The 22,898-nt window shown below is 42.3% G+C and overlaps 1 protein-coding gene across 2 annotated transcripts in view; it reads right to left on the minus strand.

Annotated features, from left to right (window-relative positions):
- LOC118780774 (inositol 1,4,5-trisphosphate receptor type 1) overlaps positions 1 to 22,898 on the minus strand; it is a 120,547-nt gene that overhangs the window by 88,627 nt on the left and 9,022 nt on the right. For both annotated transcript variants that reach the window (XM_036533457.1, XM_036533456.1), the window contains exons 4-7: positions 8,308 to 8,423; positions 7,364 to 7,450; positions 5,704 to 5,862; positions 197 to 295 (exon numbers count right to left, since the gene is read on the minus strand). In XM_036533457.1, the coding sequence (XP_036389350.1) occupies positions 197 to 295; positions 5,704 to 5,862; positions 7,364 to 7,450; positions 8,308 to 8,423 (461 nt within the window). The remainder of the gene's footprint in view (positions 1 to 196; positions 296 to 5,703; positions 5,863 to 7,363; positions 7,451 to 8,307; positions 8,424 to 22,898) is intronic.

Consider the following 22,898-nt stretch of genomic DNA (forward strand, 5'->3'; position numbering starts at 1 on the left):
AGTCCTATTACAGGCACATAGGTAATATTGTTCAGTCAGATCACCATATTTGCAAATTAAGTCAGGTGTGTAGAGTCTGTGAGTACTCTGGTAAGATGTTTATTAAAATCAGGCTACTCTTCATAAGCTTCATCATGGCAAGCTTTGACCTCAGGGACTGTGCATCACAAGCCTGAAACACTTTCACCACACATACCTCATTGCATCCTGGGTTGTCAACCAGCTGGTGACTGCTAGCGTGAAGAGGCTGACCAGCATTCACGGGGTTAAGGACCACTTTGTCTCCAATCACCACCTGGAGGGAAGAAAGCCATAATCAATTAAATGCATACAAATATGTACCAAATGGACCAGTGTACGTGCAAACATACTATGACCTATGCAGGGACTTAAATTAACTTGTGATCATATACAAATGGAAACATAAACACAACATCACTCTCTGTGCTAAATGGACACACATGCCAAACTGTGATCTGTGATTATGTGCATGCAAACACACACGTCAAGACACTGTCATCACCTGTATGTGTGCATGTATGCACCAAAAAAAATACAACCATCTAAACAAACATGAAGAAAAGTTGCACCATGTAATCGTGTACATGAACCTACACATGGACAGAGATATGAATTTGGTGGGCATGCACACAAACTATGCAGGGCTCCCATAAAACACACACACACACACACACACAGTGTTCACCAATTACATAGTTAAGCACACCACTGTCCACCCAGACAGCCTCACAAACACAGCCATATGCTCACAAAAATAAAACACTCATGTTGCCTCTGGTCAGCGCTGCCTGCACACACACTAACATTTATCATGCCTCAATCTGCACTGGGTCAAGAGCAGACCCAGGGCCTCAAACTGCACCAGGGCCCTCAGCTGCAGTAGGCCAGTGCCTATAAAAGGCATGATGTGGGGCTCCCAAGTAGCTGAGATGGTAAAAGCAGTTATTTGAAGTACAGGCTGGACCCAACTGCACGGTTCGAAATCTGCTATCACATTTTCTATCTATCTTCCTTGCTATCACAAGGGAGGCGACATCAGCAGAACAAACTGGCTTTGTTTCACCAGGGATAGGGGTGGGAAGGCTAGGCTGGCCAGGGTCCCTTTGTTGTTTGTGTTTTTCCCTCCTCTGCTGTCTGTGCTCTGGACACCTATGAGTCAGTCAGATAGCAGTGAGAGGATGAACTTTGATCCTCAGACAACATTTGCCTATTGGTGCACTGTGGGAACTGTAGTACGTCGAGGCAGGTATGCGTGTGTAGCAGGATAGTAGGCACCTTGTCCTGTACTCCAAGGTGGGTGCAACAATTGTCGTTGTGGCGATTATGAGTTTGCATAACTGGCAACTACTGAAAAGGGGGAAATTCAGGGAAAAGTAGGGGAAAATGGTAAATAAAATAGCAAATGGAGCCAATGAATAATTAAATCAAGATTCTGCAGCTGAGATGATGCAGCACTGAACAAGTTAAAAAAAAAAAGGGGGGGGGGGTGAACTCCTTGGGACAGCTGCACACAACACTGCTTTGAGCAAGTCAGACTTCTCTCAAGGGTCAAACACAGTTGTAGATTCCTATCTGTTACTTGGCTCCCTCAATCAGTCATGAATTACCGATTTGGGTTTTTGCAAACAGGAAAACAAAGCTCTCTCCCTCAGCAAAGCCTTGTAAAGGATGGACCCTTTCAGTGAACTTTCAGCGAGGAGAGGGAGAGAGAGAGAGAGAGAGAGAGAGAGAAAGATCGAGAGAGAGCGCCTGGATCCCCTCCCCTCCCTCTCTTCCGCATTCACTCCAGGGCTCTTGAGAACAGATGGCTCTCCTGAAATAACAGCATTAACAAATAAAGGCTCCAGCGGTTCCACTCCAAAAAGAGGAGGACATAGCAAGCCTCTATGGCTTTCAGAGGAATTGCACTGGGGAACGATCTGTAACACCTCCATTATGTAGATGACAGACACATGAACATTAGCAAACAGATAGGCATCACATGAGTAACTTTTCCTGTTTCTATTCTTAGTAGTAATTAAACATCTCTTTGGCTCTAGTAATAGCAATACTTTTTTTTCAGCATTTCAGGCCTCAAGGTGTCTAAGAGTTTATCTATTTTATGCCCTTGACAAGGAAACCCTGTCCCAGGAGATGTGAAATCATGCAAAAAAAGTCTCTGCCTTTTCATCACAAGGCCATGTAATCACATTATCTTTTTTCCAGGACTGTTCCACCTTAAGACCATGTAAGGGACTGCAGCTAAACACTGACCCAAAAGAAACAAGGACCGAAAGACACTGACCCTTTCAGCAGACCTATTTATCAGTAGCTGCTGATTACCTTTCTGGTCCTGCTTTTCTAACGTACCTGCGACTCACCTTCCTGTTAATCTGGCAAACGTAGTACTCATCCACCTGTTAATCCCACAACACACCTACGCCTCATCCATCTGTTGTTGTGACAACAAACCTATGACTCACCCACCTGTTAATCCAACAACATACGGACTACTCAAACACCTGTTGATTTAACATACCTGCCTGTACATAGGCAAACCTGTAAATTCAACCAACCTGCTATTCAAAAACCAACAACGTCTGCAATTCCTCCATTTGTCAATCCAACAACATGTATGATCTACTCATCTACTAGTTCTCACCATCATAAGAGTGACCTTATGCCTGCTAGACATTGAAAACATATCCTCAACTGCCCCACCTACTGGCTCAACTAGCAAATGCCACATTGTTCAAAGTGGATTTATTCAAACGAAAAATAATGCAGACAACATAACTTTTTGAACTTTAAAAAACACCAGTATTACGGGACCTATTGCAAAAAGAGTGGTCTACTCTGAAGCCATAACAAACAGAATCCAGGCTTATTTAGTGGCTAAAAATCTTCTACTACATGTACAGGTTTTCACAGTTTTCTTCTAGAAAGTCTTCAGAAGGAAAGCATAAAAGCATAAAAAATTGCATATTATCTTATAACTGACATATTTGTGGAAAAACCCAAGATCTGCATGTGCATTCATGTCACTGTGAATTTGGAATTTAACTTGCCTCACTTACTGGTGAGTTTAGAGCATAATTCTGTGTGAGCACCTGAACAGAGATGTTGTGCATTTAGAATATACCACAGGAAATGAGTCAGGCATCAGAACATGCAATAGATTTGTGCCCACTTCTTACAATGGATTTGAATTTTTGCCTTGCAAACATTTTCATTAAACAATATCCTAAATTCCTCTGGTTGGCACTTATATTGCAAACCAATCTAATGCTTATTCTCTCCAAATTGTTTAAGTTTTGATGTCAGTTTCAGAAACTTTTCTTTAAATCAGACAATGGGTACAAAATTATTGATCCATGGCAAACAGGAAATCTTATGTCCTATCAGCGCATTTTTTTTTCCAAATAAACAATTTTTGAACCCATAAGGTATTGAATACCCAAAGGAGCACATGGGAAGGAACAAAAGACATATCTACAGCAAAGTGTGGCAACAATTACCCCATAAATGTGTATCTAAGACGACACTCAAAGCTTCTGACAGCTGCACTGCTTGGTGGCAATGCCCCATACCTGACAGCAATCGAAAAAATCCACATCAAATATTCACTATAGATGGCCTTCTATTGAGCTGGGTGTTCTTCCCTTACAATTTATGCCAACATATTTCTGTATTAGTGACTGTCATTGTAATCTGTCACTCACATAAGAGCCTCACATTTAGTCTAATTTTAGTTTGGTGTCCTAAAAAACTGTAACCATTTCAGTGTTGTAAAGAATTCAGTTCTGTCGATCCTAATATTTATTTATTTTACATATAAATATATAATATTTTCTACAACATAAACCATTTTATTTTGACAAAATCCCAACCTTAAATAGGAGGAAAAATAAACTAGAAGTACAAGTGACCTCAGGTTCTTGGCATTCCTTTTCAGCAAAGTCACCACTTTCAATATTGCAGTGGCAGATTACAAAATGTTTGGAGAGGGGACAAATATTAGTAAACGCTGCATGGCTAGACAGCAGGGAGAGATTATACACTTGCTGTGAAAGGGGAGACTCCAAGCATAAGGAGAAGGCAAAAGAGCCCATGAGGGATGCGGTAATCTCTGACAAAGTGACACACCAGCTGAGCCATGCGGTGCAGAAAAAAAATGCAAGATCAGCGTGGGAAGGAGAAATCAACCTTTGCGTTGACATAAAGACTTAATGAAGAAGGCTGAAAAATCACTGTGTTTAAAGCAGCTTGAGGAAACCATGCTGGCTCAAACAGGCTGCAAACCGTGATGTTCCACATTTCTTATATCAGCATTCCCTTTCAGCAAATGAGCCCTTCATCTCCAAAATGGAGGACCCTGAAGGAGGTAATACAAATGGCAAGGCTCTTCATCTCCATTCAGGGCTTGTGAAAGTACATTTGGAATCCTGAGAATTTTCTTGGGATTAGGATCTCTGAGATTCCTCTAGCATCAACCAGCTCTGTCCTCTGTGTTCAATGAACTGAGAGTCAAATTATTCTCTTGGATTATTGCAAAGAATTCTATAGCCCATCTGATTATGATCAAGATGTCAAAAGTGTAAAAAAGGGCAGAGAAACCATCTATTTAACAGTTCCTTGTGGTAATTGATGCATTCAGCCAAAAAATGGCAAGAATTAGCTACATTCAACGTAACTTGATCTTATTTTGCTTTTCTTCAGCATTACAGGGCTCTACGCTAAATGGTACAGTTCAGAGGCTGGCATTGCTGTGGCTAATTTGGTTGTTTTTAATGGACAGTTATAGGGTGGGTTTCCTATTAGGTTCTGCAGACATGATGATCACCTCTCCACAGAACCTCTCTGCATATTTTAACAGAGTGTTCAACTATGGCACTGTGAAAAAATATGGTTTTAGACTATATGGTATACATGGACAAAAATACACGGTTTCATCAGTAGGGTCTGTAGTGTTTTCATTTATTCTGTACAATAAAGATGACAAAAGAGTATGCAAAAGTTTATCTTGGGAAGGTTAACATACTTAAAAGCCAATACCATCTTTTCAGGTGACTAACTCCTCTTCTGTTGGACTAGGTATTCAGTGTCTGATGGTGCAATTGCCAGTTAGATAACTGAATACCTCACAGGAGGCAAATTATACATTTTGTTGGAGGCTCTTGAGTTCACATGAGAACAGTCACCCTCATGCCTAATAAAAAGTGCAGGCAGAGAAAATTACAAAATGCCTGCTCTGTTTCCAACTAACTGGAGAAAACAGAAAATTTTTTAACTGCAGATTAAAACATTCTGGTTACCCTTCGCATAATGACTGATGGGTTTAGGGAAGCTCCTGGAACATTCGGATAAGGCTTTTAATTTGAAAGCCTATTCTGAAGCCCTGAATAGTAACCACAGGAAGAAAATGGATTTTGAGGGGCCTCACACCATTTCTCAAACTCAAAAAACAGAAAACAAAATGCAGAGTCCAAGTTCTGTTCTGAGACTCAGTGTGTTGTAATCAGGGAAGTCACAGAAATGTCAGCTAAATGAGCAGAAACAACTGTAAACATGCAATCAAACAGCTCATCTGTCTAATCAAAGAAGATCTGCTAAACTTATTAATTTCCTCAATGACAGGCATATGCCTGGACACCCGTGGGGTCCTGAAATCCCGCATGTGTTTCACTTCCAGGTGAAACTTACACTGTCCCCAATGGAGCGAAGCTTGTAGAAAGGCTGGATGTAGAACCAGGAGCCCTCGTTTCCGGCAGCATCCAGCATCACCCTCATGGCGTTCTTCTCCAGCAGGGCAGGCAGACGCTTGTTCACTGTCAAGTATTTATTACTCTTCAAATGCAGCAGCTGAAACACAGCAGACAAACAGCACCTGAATGAGAGCCAATCACCAAAGACGACCTTGTGGGCACACTGTGGACAGCAGGAAGCACGCCATTGGAGCTTTTTGCACTTTCAAAGCACTATAAATCCAATAAACATTATAAAATCATCTGATCAGGACAAACAATACAGTTGTCTGTAGTCATTAGAAATGAGAAGTCTGTGATTTATTTGGACACATTATGATATCAAAGAAGAAATGGTTTTCGAAAGCTGCACAAACAGATCATTTGGATATTCCCTAAACAGCATGCTATTTTTAAAATGCCTAAACCACATGAATGCACTAATTCCCCCCCAAGTCTGACATACTCAGCAGCCCTGGGACACAATGATAAGAACTTCATAACCACAGTGAATTCGAACCACCATGACATGTTCGGAGTATGCCAGCACGGGCAAGGAAGATCCCACTGGGTCCCATTAATTTCCCGTGGTCCAAGTCGGATGAGGTAAGGAAACAATTTTAAGTGTTGTTTCATTCCACGGAGTCATGGTTCCCACAGTAAACGAAACACCATTCGCCTTTTGAGGAAAAATAGGACCAATTGCCATAGGGCCGCAATAAACTTGCCTCGCTGGAAAATGTGGGCCGCGCTTCACTGGAACTACAAAGAAATGCTGGAAAAGCACTAATCAAACAATGTAAACAGTCTGCTGGCAACCAGCTTTTCTGTTCTCTCCTTCTGCCTGGCGAATGAGATCTTGGCAGGAGTTCTGTCCAGTTCTGTAGTGACGGGGTGATGAGCGGACAGCGAAACATAAACAGGGAGGCCATGCGGCCCCAGGCTGTGAGGACATGTCAGTGAGCTGTGGCATGGAGCAGCTCCTGGGCCAGGTTCACCTCCATCCCTTCCAGTACAGCATTCAGCCAGGGGTCTGGCTGCTGCACAGCCCCAGCAGCTCTCTCTGACTCTTAGGACCCTGGCAATGCTGTCAATTCTGCACAATAATGAATCACATGCACATCCTAATATAGGTGGCAGGTGCATGACTGAACAAAGTCTAACCTAGCAAAGAACCTCTGGGGTATAAATGAAATGAAATGAAATAAAATATGTTTAAAAAATTATCTGGGAAAATTAGCGTAGTGAGTGAACTCAATCTACTTTAATACTGTCAGTTCTCCCACCTCCATTCCTGGTAATCCAGTACAACCCTCCCAGGGTGTCCAAATATATGCCTGTCACAAAACCAGGGACAGTTCAGGCACATGCCTTGTCCCTGCCATTACCAGCAGAATTAGTGTGTTGTGTTGGTGCTTCTGCTCGAGGTCAGAGGTAATATTTGGGAGCCAGTGCATGGTGTGATCATTGTTGCAGTGAGAGACTGATGACTGGATATGCCCATCACGCTGCCACTGGTATTGCCAGGCCGGTCTAAATCTGAGTGATAATCTTTCATGACTGAAAATGCACAATAAATGCAGCACACACATGACACACACACACACACACACACACACCTGAATGACGTTCCCGTACTGTATCACCGTTCCCAGCAGCTTTCGGTTTTCAGACTCGTTTTGCTTCTTTTCCAGATCAGCAGCATGCTGTGACGGAAGAGAAAGCGAAAACAACCCATGAGTGAAAGATCCCAGTAGTTCATTACTGTCATGGACAGGACATAAATGAATATGAACCTTACAAATTTTCTATCATTTGTGGATAGCATACAGAAGAACAGGACAAAAGTAAAACGGAATGTATTGGAATTTGAGTAATTCAGTTATTTATGCTGATGAAGAGATCAACATATCTGGACAGCATATATTCTATATCTTCATGGATCACTACCATGAAAAGGTGAGGGAAAAATAACCATTTCAGGGGAAAGTACCTGACATGTTTCGGCATGTGGCTAACAAAATGAGTACGTTGTTTTTTTTTTTTTTTTTAAATACACACTGCCCTCTAAATGAGAGAACACCCAACCATTAGGGATTATTACTTCATGCAAACCAATTGAGGCAATGTGAATCCTTTAATTGCCCTAATGAGATGACGGTAAAAATGAAGAAACATTTTTAACATCCTTGAAAGACCTTAAGCTTGACAAATATCTGGAAGTGAACCAAGCCAATGTCTTTATTTTGTCATTTTCACTTTTTATTTCTATTTTTTATTTTGTATGAATTTCGTCAGCAAAGAATGCACTTTTCATGTCTTTGAAATAATGACTTACATTTGTAAATCAGTTTTGAGGCTTGGTGCCATATTCTATATGGACTCTTTCTCAGTGATGAATGTTTTTTCCGGAAAAAAAGATAATTATCTAGGCATTATTGAGTCTGGCCCATGGCGCCTTTCCTGTGGCCACTGGTTTTACAGATAAAACACGTTGGCTGTATGATGGTATCATTATTGGAGGTGGGAGATGGGGGGGTGGCAGTTAAACAGAGGCACTCACATGCAGCTTGTTCAGAAGCACCGTGTCGGTTGTGCTGTTTCCACCCGGTTTCGCAGCCTTCCAGAACTGTTTCTGTGCAGAGTACCTGTTCATGGGGCACAGCTTGAAGAGGCAATCTGCAGAAGGAACACATGAAGAGGAAATAACAGAACATGCATGCTTTAGAGAATAACAAAGGAGCTTGCTTTAAGCATAACTTATCCTTGCTATGGTGTACAGTATACTCATCATTTGATAAAATGTTAGAGCCTGTGTTCAATTCACACACATTCCCCCAAAACATCACAAAAGCAATGGGAACAAGGTTGAGAACAACAAGGTTGTGACTTCAGTGTATAAACCCAGTACAGATATTAGGCCTAAAACATGGGTCTATACTAACACTAAGTATGCATGCATTCAGAATGTTGGCCGACTCGTCTCTGCATTTCTGATATCTCTCGGGAAAAATTAAGGAAGTTGATGCTGTTACTAAAACTGTTTCCATTGAGCTTCTAGTGCTGGTTTTCCACACCTGGTTTTCCAACTCCCAATAGTTGGCTCTAGAATCAGTAGCCAATGAACAGACACACGGAGCGATACCCTCCTGTTCCTCAGGCTGAGAGCACCGATATTAAAGAGACAGGGGAGCTGGAGCTCTTGCCTGTTTGCTGCAGCAGACACGATCATGAGTCCAGCACTCGGAGAGATGAGGTTAGCAGGAAGGCAGGAAGGTACACAGGGGTGTGGTGGATGTGTTCAGGAAAGGTGCACTGAGCATTTGAGCAGGGGAGTGGGGACGTGGGGGCGGTGCAAGGAAGCAAGGAATCAGGGATGAACAGGAGCAGGCGCAAAGAGTGAGCATCTGGGGGGGCAGGTTTAAGAGAGGTAAAGGGCTTGGGGAATGTCTTTCAGGAAGAGCACAATGGGAGGGAAACTGAGAAGATTTTGTGCTGGTGAGCACAAAAATGGCGCTGCTGATGGGGAAAAATAGACTAGACTGAAACACTAGATTGGAAAAAAATCCCTCTCATTTTTTTATCTGTTCCTGTAAACAAATAAATATTTAATATTAGAGAATCTTCCTTACTGTCACAACATAATGGGACTGGTATTGTCTGATGTCTGATATTGACAATAAACCAATGCATCACATCTGTTCATGTGTCAAACACAAAAACCCTGTCCAGATTTGCTCAAAAGTACATGCTACCCTCATTTTCTTGTCAGACACCAGAGCCTGAGGACATTACCAATCCTTGCAATCTTTCTTGCAACATTACAGGAGCCATACCACCCTCTTTTATTGTCTTTTCAGACAGTCAAAGTTCAGGGCTGGGCTTGGCTGTGGGAGGGCTGGGGTAACCAGGCTGCAGCTGGAAGTAATGCTGATGGGTCAGTAGGGGGCAGTCTTCCCTCCAGACCAAACAGAAAACCAACCCAGGGCACTAATGGATTTACAGTGCTGTGGACGATGCCATCTTTCAGATGAGATGGTAATTTAAAGGTGCAACAGCACTAAGAGAAATGGGAAATGTTGGGTGGGGGTTCCCCACTGTCCTGTCCAAATTCCAAATGTGCCTCTTTCAATCTGTCAGCATAGCCCGTTGTTTCTCCAGTTTATTCCTCGAAACAAACTGCACCCTCTCCATTTCAGATGACATGTGAAAGGCACTATATACAAATGCAATTCATTATTATCATTGCTTATTTACACTCATTTTGGAGATCTGGACTTTTCCTGGAGCAGCTGAAGTCTAAACACTTTTGCAGAGTTCAGTGTTTGCTTTGTCAGACTAACTTTGCATAAATGTATTGAGTTTTGTAAGTACTATATAATAATTATGTGTCTGTGTGTGTGTGTGTGTGTGTGTGTGTGTGCACTGTGAAAAGGTGCAGGCACTTTGAACTGTACAGGACAACACTGGCGTGTGGCTCAAAAAATAATTTCGGCAAGATGTGGGCATTTCATAATGTTTTGGACTGACATTATCATTACAATCCAAGAACATTAATTACAGTAAAACTAGTTTCACTCTTTCAAATACTACAGGCTTAGGAATGTAATCAAAGTGGGTGATGCATGTCCAAAGGATAAACTAACTGCAATTTGGAATCTGTAACCTTGAGCTGCAGCCACCAACTGCACTTCAATACTCAGCCAAAAGATGACGAGTACCTCCTGTACTTTCACGATTTACGAACGTTCAACTTAGAGTATCCAACTTCCACCTCATCGACTTTTAGAAAGACTTTACCCCTTTGTGGTTCTCTCTTTCGATCTCTACATAGAACAGGAAGTCTATAAAGAAATACGCAAATGAGGAAACAACCACTTCGACTTTATTCAAATGAATGAAAAGAAAAATGCATTCACAAGACCCATCTGACTCCTGAGACCACTGGCCTCTGTCTCTAGGAGGTGATACAACAAAAAAATAGTTGAGTTTTGAAATAGTTGTGATTAGAGCCTGACCGATAAATTGGCGTGCCGATATTATCGGCCGATATGAGCTAAATGCAGACAAATCGGTACCGGCGTTTATAACGGCCGGTGAATGACAATTAAAAAAGAAACGGAGAGTGTTGGCGTTGCGTGGTTTGTCCACCAGAGGGCACACTGCAATACCACTGTTGGCAACACAAGTGTTTGGAACGCCACAAATCACAACAATCAGCTGACAAAAGCAGAGTTGTGCAGAGTAGCCCATGACGGAGTGTTCAGTCATCTGTGTTCATGGTAAATTTATGATTGTCACGTGAAATACATTACTTAAATAATAATAAATATCCCCCATCACTTCTCCTCTTAGCCTAAATAAGCTTGACAACGTTCATGTCAGCCATGCCTGGTTTTGCTGCAGTAACGTGAAAACCGGTACCGTAAGTAGGCTAAGCTGTTGACAAACTTGATTGTAGGTTTATTTATGAAACAGTGTGGCAGTTCTAGCGAGTAAACAAACAACGGTCCTATCATTTCTCCCTCGTCATATTAAAAATTTTCTGGCAACATCGCATACAGCAGCTTATACGCTGTCCATTACTAAATTAGGTGACCCACAAAGCTAGCTAATGCCATATTTATCAGTGGATGACCGCTAACGTTAATGAGTAGTTAAACTATAGCGTTTAACTTATTCTGTCTAAATGAAGCAATGGTAAATATATCTGCAACTCGCATTTCTGTAGTTACAGTCAGTGCATTGGAAATTATTAACCCTTTCGAGCGTACGGTCACATCGGTGTGATTAGCCGTTTAGCGCGTATGCTAAAACTGGTGTGATTAGAACACTAGATTGGAGAAATTCTAGCTAATTTTAGCTTTGAGGAAACAGCGATTTAACGTTAAAAAATATAGCAAATGCTAACTAAAAACTATGAGAAGCTTAATAACGCTAATGAAAACATAACGAACCATGCCCTACATAGCATAGAAGAGGGGTGGCCAACCCTCTCCTGGAGAGCCACATGTCCTGCATGTTTTAGATCTCTCCCTGCTCCAACACGGCTGATTCAAATGATCAACTCGTTTTGAACTCCCGAAGCTGCTGAATAACAACCCCCCATAAATGCAACATTGGTACCCTTTATGTCCCTAATCTCCCACTCATTTCCAACTACTGTAGCACAGTATATGGGCTGGTCAGACCCCAAAATCTTCAGTCATTGGCCTTCACAGAGTAGCTCGCCCTGCATGTTAAAATACAGCTAATGAAAACAGGGCACTTGCAATCTGGAGGACAAGAGAGTGCAGATACTGGCTGTGGGAGGCTTTTCACTGCCAAAATGGGAACCAAGCGGAGGGGAAGTGTCACATCTTGCGTGTGGTTTCAGTTATATTTATACACCAGACGCCTTTGTTTTAACAGTACTTTGTTTTTATAGGTGCATCACTATTATCAAATGTATACCACGTATTGCCACACAAACATTATTCTTTGTTAATATTCAGGCTATAAAGTTTTTTTTTTTTATCTAAATTTATGTTTGATACATAAAGTCCTACTCTCTGTTGCAGATCCACAGGTATCAGGGGAGCATTCAATACTGCTGAATTCTGCAACATGGAGCTTTGGAGGCCATGCAAAGATGGCTGACGTGATGGCCCCACTGTGATGGCCGTCTTGGCAGTGGCTGCTACTGACAGAGGGCTAATTTAATACTGGTGGAATCTGCAGTGCTTTACAAATTTGGCTGCTGCACTACATATTTTACTGTGCTAGGGGATATTCACCTTAATGTTTGCTGTGAGAACATCTGCTCTTTTCAAACCTTTAATTTTAAATGTAGCACAACTGTAAACTGTAGCTGCTTCGTGGTTTCTGGGTGGCTCATTTCTCGTAAGTATCAATTGGCTTTGGCGTTATTTACTGAGGCAGCAAGCTGAAGACAAAGGCACTCTGCTTTTTGAAAAATTTAGCAAATGGATGTTCAATTCAGCATCAATTCCAATTTGGAATGCATAACAAAGCTATTTTTTGTGTTGAGTGCAGCCCGGGTCTTTGTTCAGCCTCAATCCTTAATTAGCATACTTAATTGGAATAATTGTTTGAATCACTTGAGCCAGGTATCAAGCAGACGCTGTCTCAGCAGCATCTCTAAAAGCCTTCACATGAGGACTTCCAGAACCAGGAACGGAAACCCCAGACATCAAGTCTTATGCTGCTCCTGTAGCAGAGAAGAAAGTCAATTGTCTGTGAGTACAATGAGTGCAATGTCTGTACTCTGTACTAACATCTAGGAAAAGTGCTGGGTTACATTAAAATGAAAAAGCCCACAAAGATAATAAATTGTGCAAGTCATACTTTTAAAGACTCCTTTATTTCATGGCATTAAACTGTAATTTGCTCAAGTATGAAGATAAATTGGCATGTCATCTGTGTTATGAATCTAAAACAAGCTAAACAGCAGTAACATTTCAGGCCAAAACATTTTTACTAAACCACAAGTGAAGAAGAATTCAGTTCCATCCAGCCAAAGGAAATGGGTTGGTTATCACTGAATGTGTCTGCAGCTCATCTTTATTTTCTCAGCTGCAGTTCTGGAAAGAAGAACTCTTCAACCTCTACCAGGCAAAGCAAGGAAGAATACCAGATGTCTTTAGGCATGTCTCCAAAAGGTATCCAGCTGGTACATCAGAGACCTGAATCAAGCAATCGATTTCCAAGGACATAATCTGTGAAATGTGGGTGACAAGCAAGTGACCAATTCTGGGAGCAATCAAGAGGAGCAATTAAAAGGTCTGAACTATGAGCACAGAGATATAAGCATGCAGAGAATACTTTTTTATACTCTTTTTAATACTCATTTTATACTTCAATGTTAAATGTTTTGGATATTAAGCTGCACCAACCAGATACCTTTAACAGACAAACATTGTATAAACACACTCACTGTCTGCCATTCCAAATATACTTGAATCCCCCACTATGCGTGGATGCACAATTCAAAACTGAAAACCAGCAAGCTACCGATGACAGATAAAGTTTAGCCAGCAGGCTAGATATCAATACATCATTTGTGCATTGAACACAACTTCAAGCAGGGGTGTTGTCAACTCCAAATGTTCCATGAAACAAAATCAGTAAATTTACAGGGTGGACAATCTGCAGCTTCTTAAAGCCTGAATTCACAGAGGGAGACCATGCAGGAGAAATGTACTGTAACCTATGCAAGTCGCTCTGGGTAAGAGCGTCTGATAAATAATGTAATGTAAATAACAGAAGAGCTTGCATTTTATATTCATGTTAGGAGCTAATCAGTCAGCTAGTTAATTCATTTTTATTATACTAACATGCTAACATCAGTGATCTAATTAGCTAGCTCAAAATTGCCATGCAGAAAGCTAATGTTAGCTACCTAATATATTTTCTCGATTGTTGCTGATTTTTGCTAGCCAGTCTTACATTTTGTAGACATTCGCTGGTAAATACAGCAGACACCTGAAGGGAATACATTCGGTACTGCTTGTTAACTTGCAGCTTCTGCAGAGGAAAATGTGCTCATGCCCACATATCACTAGACAAGTTAGCCAACAAGTGAATACCTGGCTGGCAACTGCTGCCAGTTGTTGCACTTTGCCATTAAAATGAATGCATTTGTAAGACCCTGCTTTGACTAAAGTGGCTTTAAAAAAAAAAAAAAAAAACGATTTTTGTTAATGGTAATACTGTACTCTTCTGCTGTCAGGCTTCCATGTCCAATGTGACACACAGATTTGGTCTGAAAGTGGGGCTAACATCTATAATCACTGGCAGTAACTCCATAGCAATGGGCTGCAGAAACTATAGCAAAACATTTTTTTATCTTTCCAAAAAGGGATGGGAAGGAAGAAGAGGGCCTCATGCATCAACTGAGCAACAAAATGAATCCGGAAACTGGTACTGAGTGCACAGACTGCACATCGGAAAAATACCAGTATACGCACTCAAGAACACACATAGGCTAATATGCAATCTTGGTCAAGGTAGAATAACTGTTGCAGAACAACAGCAAGGAGCATCTAATTCTGCTGAAGTAGGAAAGTCGGCCATAGTGGAACAGCTGCGGTTATGATGGACTGGACGATACTAAGGGACCACCTGCATGAGCTCATTCACTTCACTGAAAAACGTGTCCACCGACTTTCCATTTCTGTGAGTTTCCATGTACATGCAGCAGGGACAGGGTGCAGCAGGTTTTTTTTTAATATAGTCTTAGACTTTGGCTTAGTCTGAATTTAAGCTTAAAAAGTTACAGCACAATTGTTATGATGCAATTGTTATGCATCTTAACATGCAGAGACAAGTCATCCCTCTGACATCATGGCACAGAACACTTCATGCTGCAAGCAAGCGTGGTGTAAACAAATGAGGTAGCTCTAGCTATTCACTATGAACAAATAAAGAGTTATTGTATGCTTTATGGACAAACTTAAAGATTAATGACCTGTGGAAAAATGAAATCCTAAAGTATGTTTAGGTTTAGATTTGCAGGACTAGAATGCAACAGGCGAACATTTCTGCCACAACAAGGACCTCTTGTGTCAGATTGCAATTTCACGTGTTTTCCCTTCCACTGCAATGTATGACCAAAACCAGAAATTTAGTCCAGAGTGCATCAAATCAGGTCATGTAAATTTTCGCCTCAATTTTCCAGTCCCCAGGGATAAAGGGAGATAAGGAAAATTGTATATTATATTATATTACAGAGAAGACTTTGCAGCTAACAACCAATTTTATGATGACAAACTGAGATCCAGAAATCTTTCTTTCTCTTAGATGGGAATCAATAAAATGATATGCAGGTTGCTTTCCCCAACTTACATAAACCCAAAGGAACACATGTTAGACCCGATTACTTATCCTATTACACCGCTTTTCACGGGCGCATTGAAACGCAGGGGGAAACTCTCCGTTTTCACTGAAAGCCGAGACACAGAACGTTACGGCGTTGTTGACAAGCATGGCAGAAGCTGGTGTTGTGACATCACTTGCAGAACTCAAATAGCGTTCGGTTTCCTTTCCGATGGAAGATCAGATGAGATCTCGTACTCTTGAAAAGAAAAAAGAAAAAAAAAAAAAGAGGAAAACAATCTGTCCATCCTCCCCCTCCTCCTTCATCTCCAGCTGCAGCAGCGTTACCAAATAAGGAGTGCAAGCGAGGCGAGAGGAGATGGACACACCCGGCGGGGCAGGCTCCCCTCTCCCAGCCCTCTCCTCTCTCTTCAGTCATAGGAACCACCATCAGATACGTTTTACACTTAACCCTCAAATATGGGAAAGAGAAAGAGGGAGGGTGAGAGAGAGACGGAGAGAAACTAGTGGGAATGAGGCACAGGCCAAAAAAAAAGCCCTTGACCATTCCCTTTTGTTTTTGCTTTTCATCGTTTTTGGGTTGAAGCTAATCTGCGGGATAAGGGCTGTCCTTGGCAGGGCGGCTCTAATGTAGAGTGGTATTCGTCAAAGTACAATCCCCCCCCCCAGGGATCTGATGGACAGGGGTCAAACACAAGAGGAAATGCCAAGACATAGTGGGATCAGTCCATCCTACTAAGGTCCAGATCTTGCACAGAGTATGCATGCGAAATGTGCAACCAGACCAGACGAAATGCACTGGTACTGACAGTTTCCTCTGATCTGACATTTTACACCACTTCATTTAGCAGACACTCTTACGCAGAGCGACTTACAAATAAGTGCATCACTATGCTAAGAGTAGACATCGTAAGGTATTACAAGGTATTACATTTGACACAGCACCTCCACATATAACTGTGAAGCAATGCCAGGTTGGTACCTGTGCTTTTTTAAAACAAAAGATTAAAAAAGTTTTTATCATATGGATTTTACTGTATCCCCATTCTGTAAACCTTTATTTACAGAAATAATATCACCGAATAAAATCCAACAGATAATGTCACCTAAAAAACAAGGCTGCACTCGTGGCCTGCTAGGCCCTTGTGCTCCCATAGTTTTCTGGTTCATTACAAACATGTGGCATCTGTATCAGGCTCACCAGGAAGCAGCCTTTTAAAGGCATTTCAGAAAATCTAAATTCCTTTCAAATGGCTGGCTTCAGGGAGGACGCCTACAGGTGCTAAATGTTCACTTCCTCCTCGGACTGTCTCACCTGGTCACAGCCACCCTGAGAGCACCTGAGGAGCCATAGGTTTTTAAACCTAACTGTTTAAGGTGAGGCTACATTATATTACATTACTGCCATTTAGCACAGCAGCTTATGACGTGCGGGTACAAAGTGCACACATATGACACATTTGAACATGTGTCAGAGCCAAACAGTGCTGAGATCATAAGCGTGTAGCCGTTTCAACATGTACATGCATTGCAAATTCACCTGACAGTAGAGCTGCACCATTACGAACAGAAAGCTACTACAAACCTTGTACTCAAATTTACGCACAAAAGAATATAGTGGATGAATGGTTATGCTTGAGGTCACATTACACCCCAGTCTGCAGAGCAGACAGAGCTATAATGCGCGTGACGTTATCAGATTTTCACCCCCAATGTGCTCGTGGCACACGTCCCAGATCAGAGACACATGGACCCTGGACGGGACGCAGTGTAAGAACTGAAACCACCCTGACCCCTGTGTGCTTGGAGAATCAGCCATACGGATGTACCCAGCAGCATCTCTCATTTCACAAATGATTCATTGTTATTCCCCAGCATAGAGAATCATGCCTGTAGACTGTAGTGACATTTCCACTTCCCCTCAAAACCAAATCTTCGGGGCTCCCGAGAAGCTGAGTGAGCGACCGCTGTTGTGCACTGTGTGACTTGTAGGGTGAAAAATAGCTGTTGGCTGCAGCTACAAACACACTAGAATAATTTTTCATGTTATGCAGGGGAAGTTCCAATGAATTGGAACTTTACCTTCTTAATGATAAAATATAAAATGTAACTAACCTCCTAGCCAAACAAATGCAGTCCAACATATCTAAACAATGGTCTGCAATGTAACAAACTCACTTGTAGGTCTACTTTACTGGCCAACTTCATTTTTTACAGGTCACTAATTTTGGTCAAATACATGAGGTGACAGGGAATTCCTTCTGTGTGTGTATGCATTCTTGTATGGGCTTCAGGAAAGGGCTTTAGGGAATAAGAAACCACAGGCCTATAAACCGTGGCAGTAAATGTTTCAAAACATTTGTTTTAAGGGAGGAACTCCCACACACTTAAAGCCTTGTGAGCTTCACATTTATTCATGCTAGCATTTTCATTAGCATCATCAACATCCTCATCTGCACTGAAGATCTTATCGGACAGCAGTAATCGTATCTTATGCTATCATATGGCAAACAAGAACAAAGCTAACAGACAGTGATGGGTGGGAGAGAATACCACCAATGACACAGATCTCATTAGTGCATCCCCATTCATGAAATACAGTCGTGATTGACATCAATACGACAGAACGCTGGTCAGCAGTCACTTGCAAAGTTTAACGCGAACCCTCTTCAATGGTGTTCACATTCTGCTGCACGTCAAAAATCAACTAGCACAAAATCACAGGGAATATCACAGGTCAAAATTGTAACCGATTTCTCTTAAAGGCCTGATAGCAAGAAACATCAGACGCTCTTTGGGCTTGGAGAATTTCACATTGGCGGCTTCAGTGTACCCACCAGCTCACGCCACTTGAAGTTTACATCCTCTCTGTTCACCAGTTCAGCCTGTGAAATGTCAGGCTTCACACAGAAGCCATGGCAACTGGACTCTCTAAGCCTCGTCACAGGACTCAATCCGCAAAGAGGCAGAGAAGCAACACTGCTCTTCATTCTCTTTGACGTCCCTTTGGACACAGACTCGCACATATCCCAGCACTGACTCGCAATCTTATTTCTTACACAAAATACATACTGCCATGTGCTCTTTCACATACATGCACACACATATTAGGTTATGTCTATTCCAACCATGTGGACAATGTGAAAAAGCTACTGCAGTCAGTTAAAGGAAGGACAAAATTGTGTTTTGCACCTCTCTGGTCAAAAGGCTACACACTGCTTTTAATGTTCCTTTCATAATCATGCACCCATTATGGTTTTCAGAATGAGAAGCCATTTTAACAGGATAAAGTCTAGAGTGGGCCTACATGCAGAGAAAATCCAGTAAAGGCAAACCCGCAGTTGAACTGATCTTCGGATCTCCACATCACACAGCAATTAATGCCGGTGCACACGCTGCACACCGTTATACAGCAGCACGCAAAGCAATGAGAGAGCAATGTGCCGTTACTGTGCGAATATTTCTCCATAGATGGTGTCCAGTACTGCCTGTCACCATTTCAGTACTGCCTGTCACCATTTTCAGCAGCACCTTGGCCCTAACACACAGCTCACAAATTCTCACAGATGTCATTTACATCTACACTGTGCATGACTTCAACCACCAAAACTGTCACTCTCACTTGCAGAGGCAAGTGAGGAGTTCATGGCGGCAAAGAAGGAACCACAGCTCTGTGAAGAAATTCCGCAGTGTTACTTCCCCTTTGGTGTTTCAGTGTAAGTGACATTACCAACAACTCTGACACTTTCCTTTGGTTCCGGATCCCCTCCCCCCAACCCATCTTTCAAATGCTGAATGTTAAAACCTGGTCAAACTCTGCAGATTGAGCCAGAGACACACAGAATGTGAGATTCAACTGTTCCACGGCCTCTGTACTTAAATGGATGGAAGCCCACACTCAAACATCCAGCAGGAAAATAAACAAATTTGAGTTTTCAGGAAGGAATACATTCCAGTCAGGCTAAAATGATTCCATGTGTACAATCTAAGGAACTCCTGAAATGTTGTGTATAACAGTGGAACGATGCACTGGAGATGCAGAGTACATGTGGAGGCCACAGACACAAATGAAGGACAAATCTGGAAAGTTTTTTTAATGATGCAGTTTCAGCCATTAAATAGCTTCTGTGTTTGTAAAGTGCTGGCAGAACATGCGAGTGTCAGCAGTACGAGCATGACATCACTCCGTCACACAGCACCGACAGGACTGCATTCCTGAGCTGAATTTCTTGTTTTTTGAGATTTTCAGGCACAGCGTCTCAGACACCCCCACCCCCCAGGCTGCGGTGGTGGAGATGCACCCTGTAAGATGGGTCCAAGTGTAATCCGCAGTGCTTACATTAGAAGGAAATCGTGCGCATACTTCTCCGCAGAGGCCCTCCGAACTCCTGCACGCTGGCAACCGGCCAACAAGGCCTCGCCGCGCGAGATAATCTGCAGCGTCTCTGGCCAAAGGGACTGCATCAGCTCCTTTATTTACAATTCAGATCCTCCAGAGCAGAGACGGGGGCAGGGTGGGAGAGAACAGCCACCAAAACTGAAACCATCTGTCAAAAACAGGCAATTGGGGAAGTCTGGGGAGGGAGAGAAAATAGAAGCAACTCTAATCTGAGCCTGAAATGTTTTGAGCGTTGTACAATTTGGGATGCCGTGTTTTTTAATCAGCCTTACCATGAAGAAAACAGAAGAACGAATAAGGAGCATTCTGGAACATTCTGGAACATTAGAATCATTCTCAACAGCAGCTTCTGTACTGAGGGTAGGCCTACCCAACCACCTCAGAGCACAAATGCAGAGGGCTCTAGCTGGTCATTGATGTTCTTTGACCCCCCATATTTTACTTCCAGGTGAAAACTGCCTGCAATAACTATATCAAGATGGTCATGTTACTACAAACGTGTGTTTGGATGCACAAAAGAACTTTAATGAATTTAAAACTGGTAGATCAAAGGACACGAAAAAAATGAGCTACTTTTAGTTCAAGAACATTGGTATGCAAATAAACTTCATCCCAAACTCAAATGCCAGTTGCACTGAGGCTTTGTGGGCAACACAAAACAAGCTGGAATGATAATAACCAATGTGGTATTATCAGTATTTTACTCAACCAACCAGGCTGTTGAGAACTTGCAGCTGAATGGAAGTGCAAGCCTCTTAAAACACTTCTCATGTTAAAGGGCATCAGAGGAGTTTCTCATGAAACCTAATCTGAAACAGACAATGGGAGAGAGCAGTTATTGTCCCCAGCTCTTTGTAACAGCCTGCGTCACTGTGCATCGGTAATCGAGCGTGGTAATACAGAGACCCATTAGCCGGTGGAATCAGGTCTAAAGGTGATTGTTTTTTGCCCATATAAAATTAGTTTGATTTACACAGATGATATCAGTGCACACTCCAGAACTCAGAGCTCAGGGTCATGTCCTCGTCATTCCCCACACATTTACCCCAAGATTGGTTCCTTGTCCTCATTTTACCAACAAAGCACAGCGCGTCTGGACAACAGGCTACCCGCACCCTATCTGAATAGCCACGCCCACTCAGGGAACTGCATCAAGAGCATCTGACATCAGAGCAACTTTGATGTCACACACCTCAGCTAGCTCTGCGCGCACTTCCCCTAAAGGACCCAAACACAGTAATACAGCGTGTGGCCCAGGGAGTTCTTTTACAACTGTCACCAGCAGATGTGCCTTCACAGCCTGCGAAATGAGAGCTGTAGCTCAGGCTCTCACACACGCGCTCACTCACACACACGCACACACTCACACACACACTCGCGCACACAGCAAAAGCACAAAAGCCACAATGCAGGACTGCACTCCACCAAGGTGCCTTATTCATGCAAATAATAACGACCCAGCTGTCCATGTGGACCCTGCCATCCTGTGTGTGCCCAGGACCTTTCAGGAACCACAACCCACCAAATGAACTCAGCTGCATCTCCTAAAACAAGCCTCCCGACTGTGGTCTGCGTTTTAGTCGCTACACAATAGCTCTAGATCAGATATGGAGTTTTTGCATCTACATGGTTCATTTCTGGACATCCATGCTAGCTGCTCTGTTGATGTCATTTTATTTCTTCAGGCAAACAGGAAGAGAGGGAAAGTGACACAGCGACCAACGAGGTCAACTGTGGGTTGCGCCGGGTGAGTAAACCAAACCAGTCTGGGGCAAAAATAGAACATGTTGACCTGGCATGACAGCAAGATGCATCCACGCATGGGAAGTAAAGGGACCAAAAACAGAACATGGACCATGGATTTGACCTTTATTTAAAAGCCTGCCTCTCCCAATCATTTCACCTCTCTGTGAAAGTCAACTTGACTTGGGAGTACCTGCTCATACCTTGACTCCCCCCAGGTTCTCCAACTCTGAGGCTGGGACTGTTTCTCTTCCATGCAGGTGTAAAATACCACACTGCCTCACTGCTAGTGGGCCACTCACAGCTCTGTACAAAACTACATGGCAGCTCAGCAAAATTAAACATGCTTCTAATTGTACACACACACACACGCACACACACACACACACACACACTTTTAAATATATAATTGTTTTATGTACATAATATTTAATATATTTAACATTTAATACACAGTGTTATAATGTAACATTTTAAGCATATGTTGACATACCAGAGTGAGACTTCCTTGAGCACACTGCACAAACCTAAACTAACGTAAATCTGTACGTTCATTATGAAATGTTTATATTCAAATTTCACATTTTCATACCAGACACACGCACACAACTATATAAAATGCAAGAGGCAAGAAGAGTGGTATTCCTTTTGTATGACTCACTGTGCATTAAAACCTTAAGATCCCTTTTCCCAAAAAGGCCTCTGTCATGTGACCTGAGCTTCCAACCCCACAGTCAGGGTTAAAACAACAGAGGAGGTCACAAATAGATGTGCAATTTCCTTCCTCTTCATGTTTCGAAAAGCCTAATTCTTACTGATGGAAATCTGAGCTCCAAATTTAAGTGCTGAACCCAAACAAGACCTTCAAATTGCACATCTGTTCCCCAGAGTGGCAAAGTAACTATTTCTGCTATTGGGCTACAATACCATCAGGGGTTGTGCAATACAAAACAACATAAGCTAAAGCTGCTCCGGCACTAAGGGAAGCTTTTCACCAGGTTTAAAATAAAAATAAAATAACAATAATATTAAATTTGCTCTTCTTCACACTTCTTACACTCAGACACCACCCAACTTTCAACAAGGAAGTCACGCAACTCTTGTGTTTATATTTTGACAAGCAGTATTCAACACAAAGCCCCAAAAATCAGAGGCTGATTAAACAGGGCGCCATG

Source organism: Megalops cyprinoides, chromosome 7, assembly GCF_013368585.1.
Source record: "Megalops cyprinoides isolate fMegCyp1 chromosome 7, fMegCyp1.pri, whole genome shotgun sequence".
In the NCBI taxonomy this organism is placed as follows: Eukaryota; Metazoa; Chordata; class Actinopteri; order Elopiformes; family Megalopidae; genus Megalops; species Megalops cyprinoides.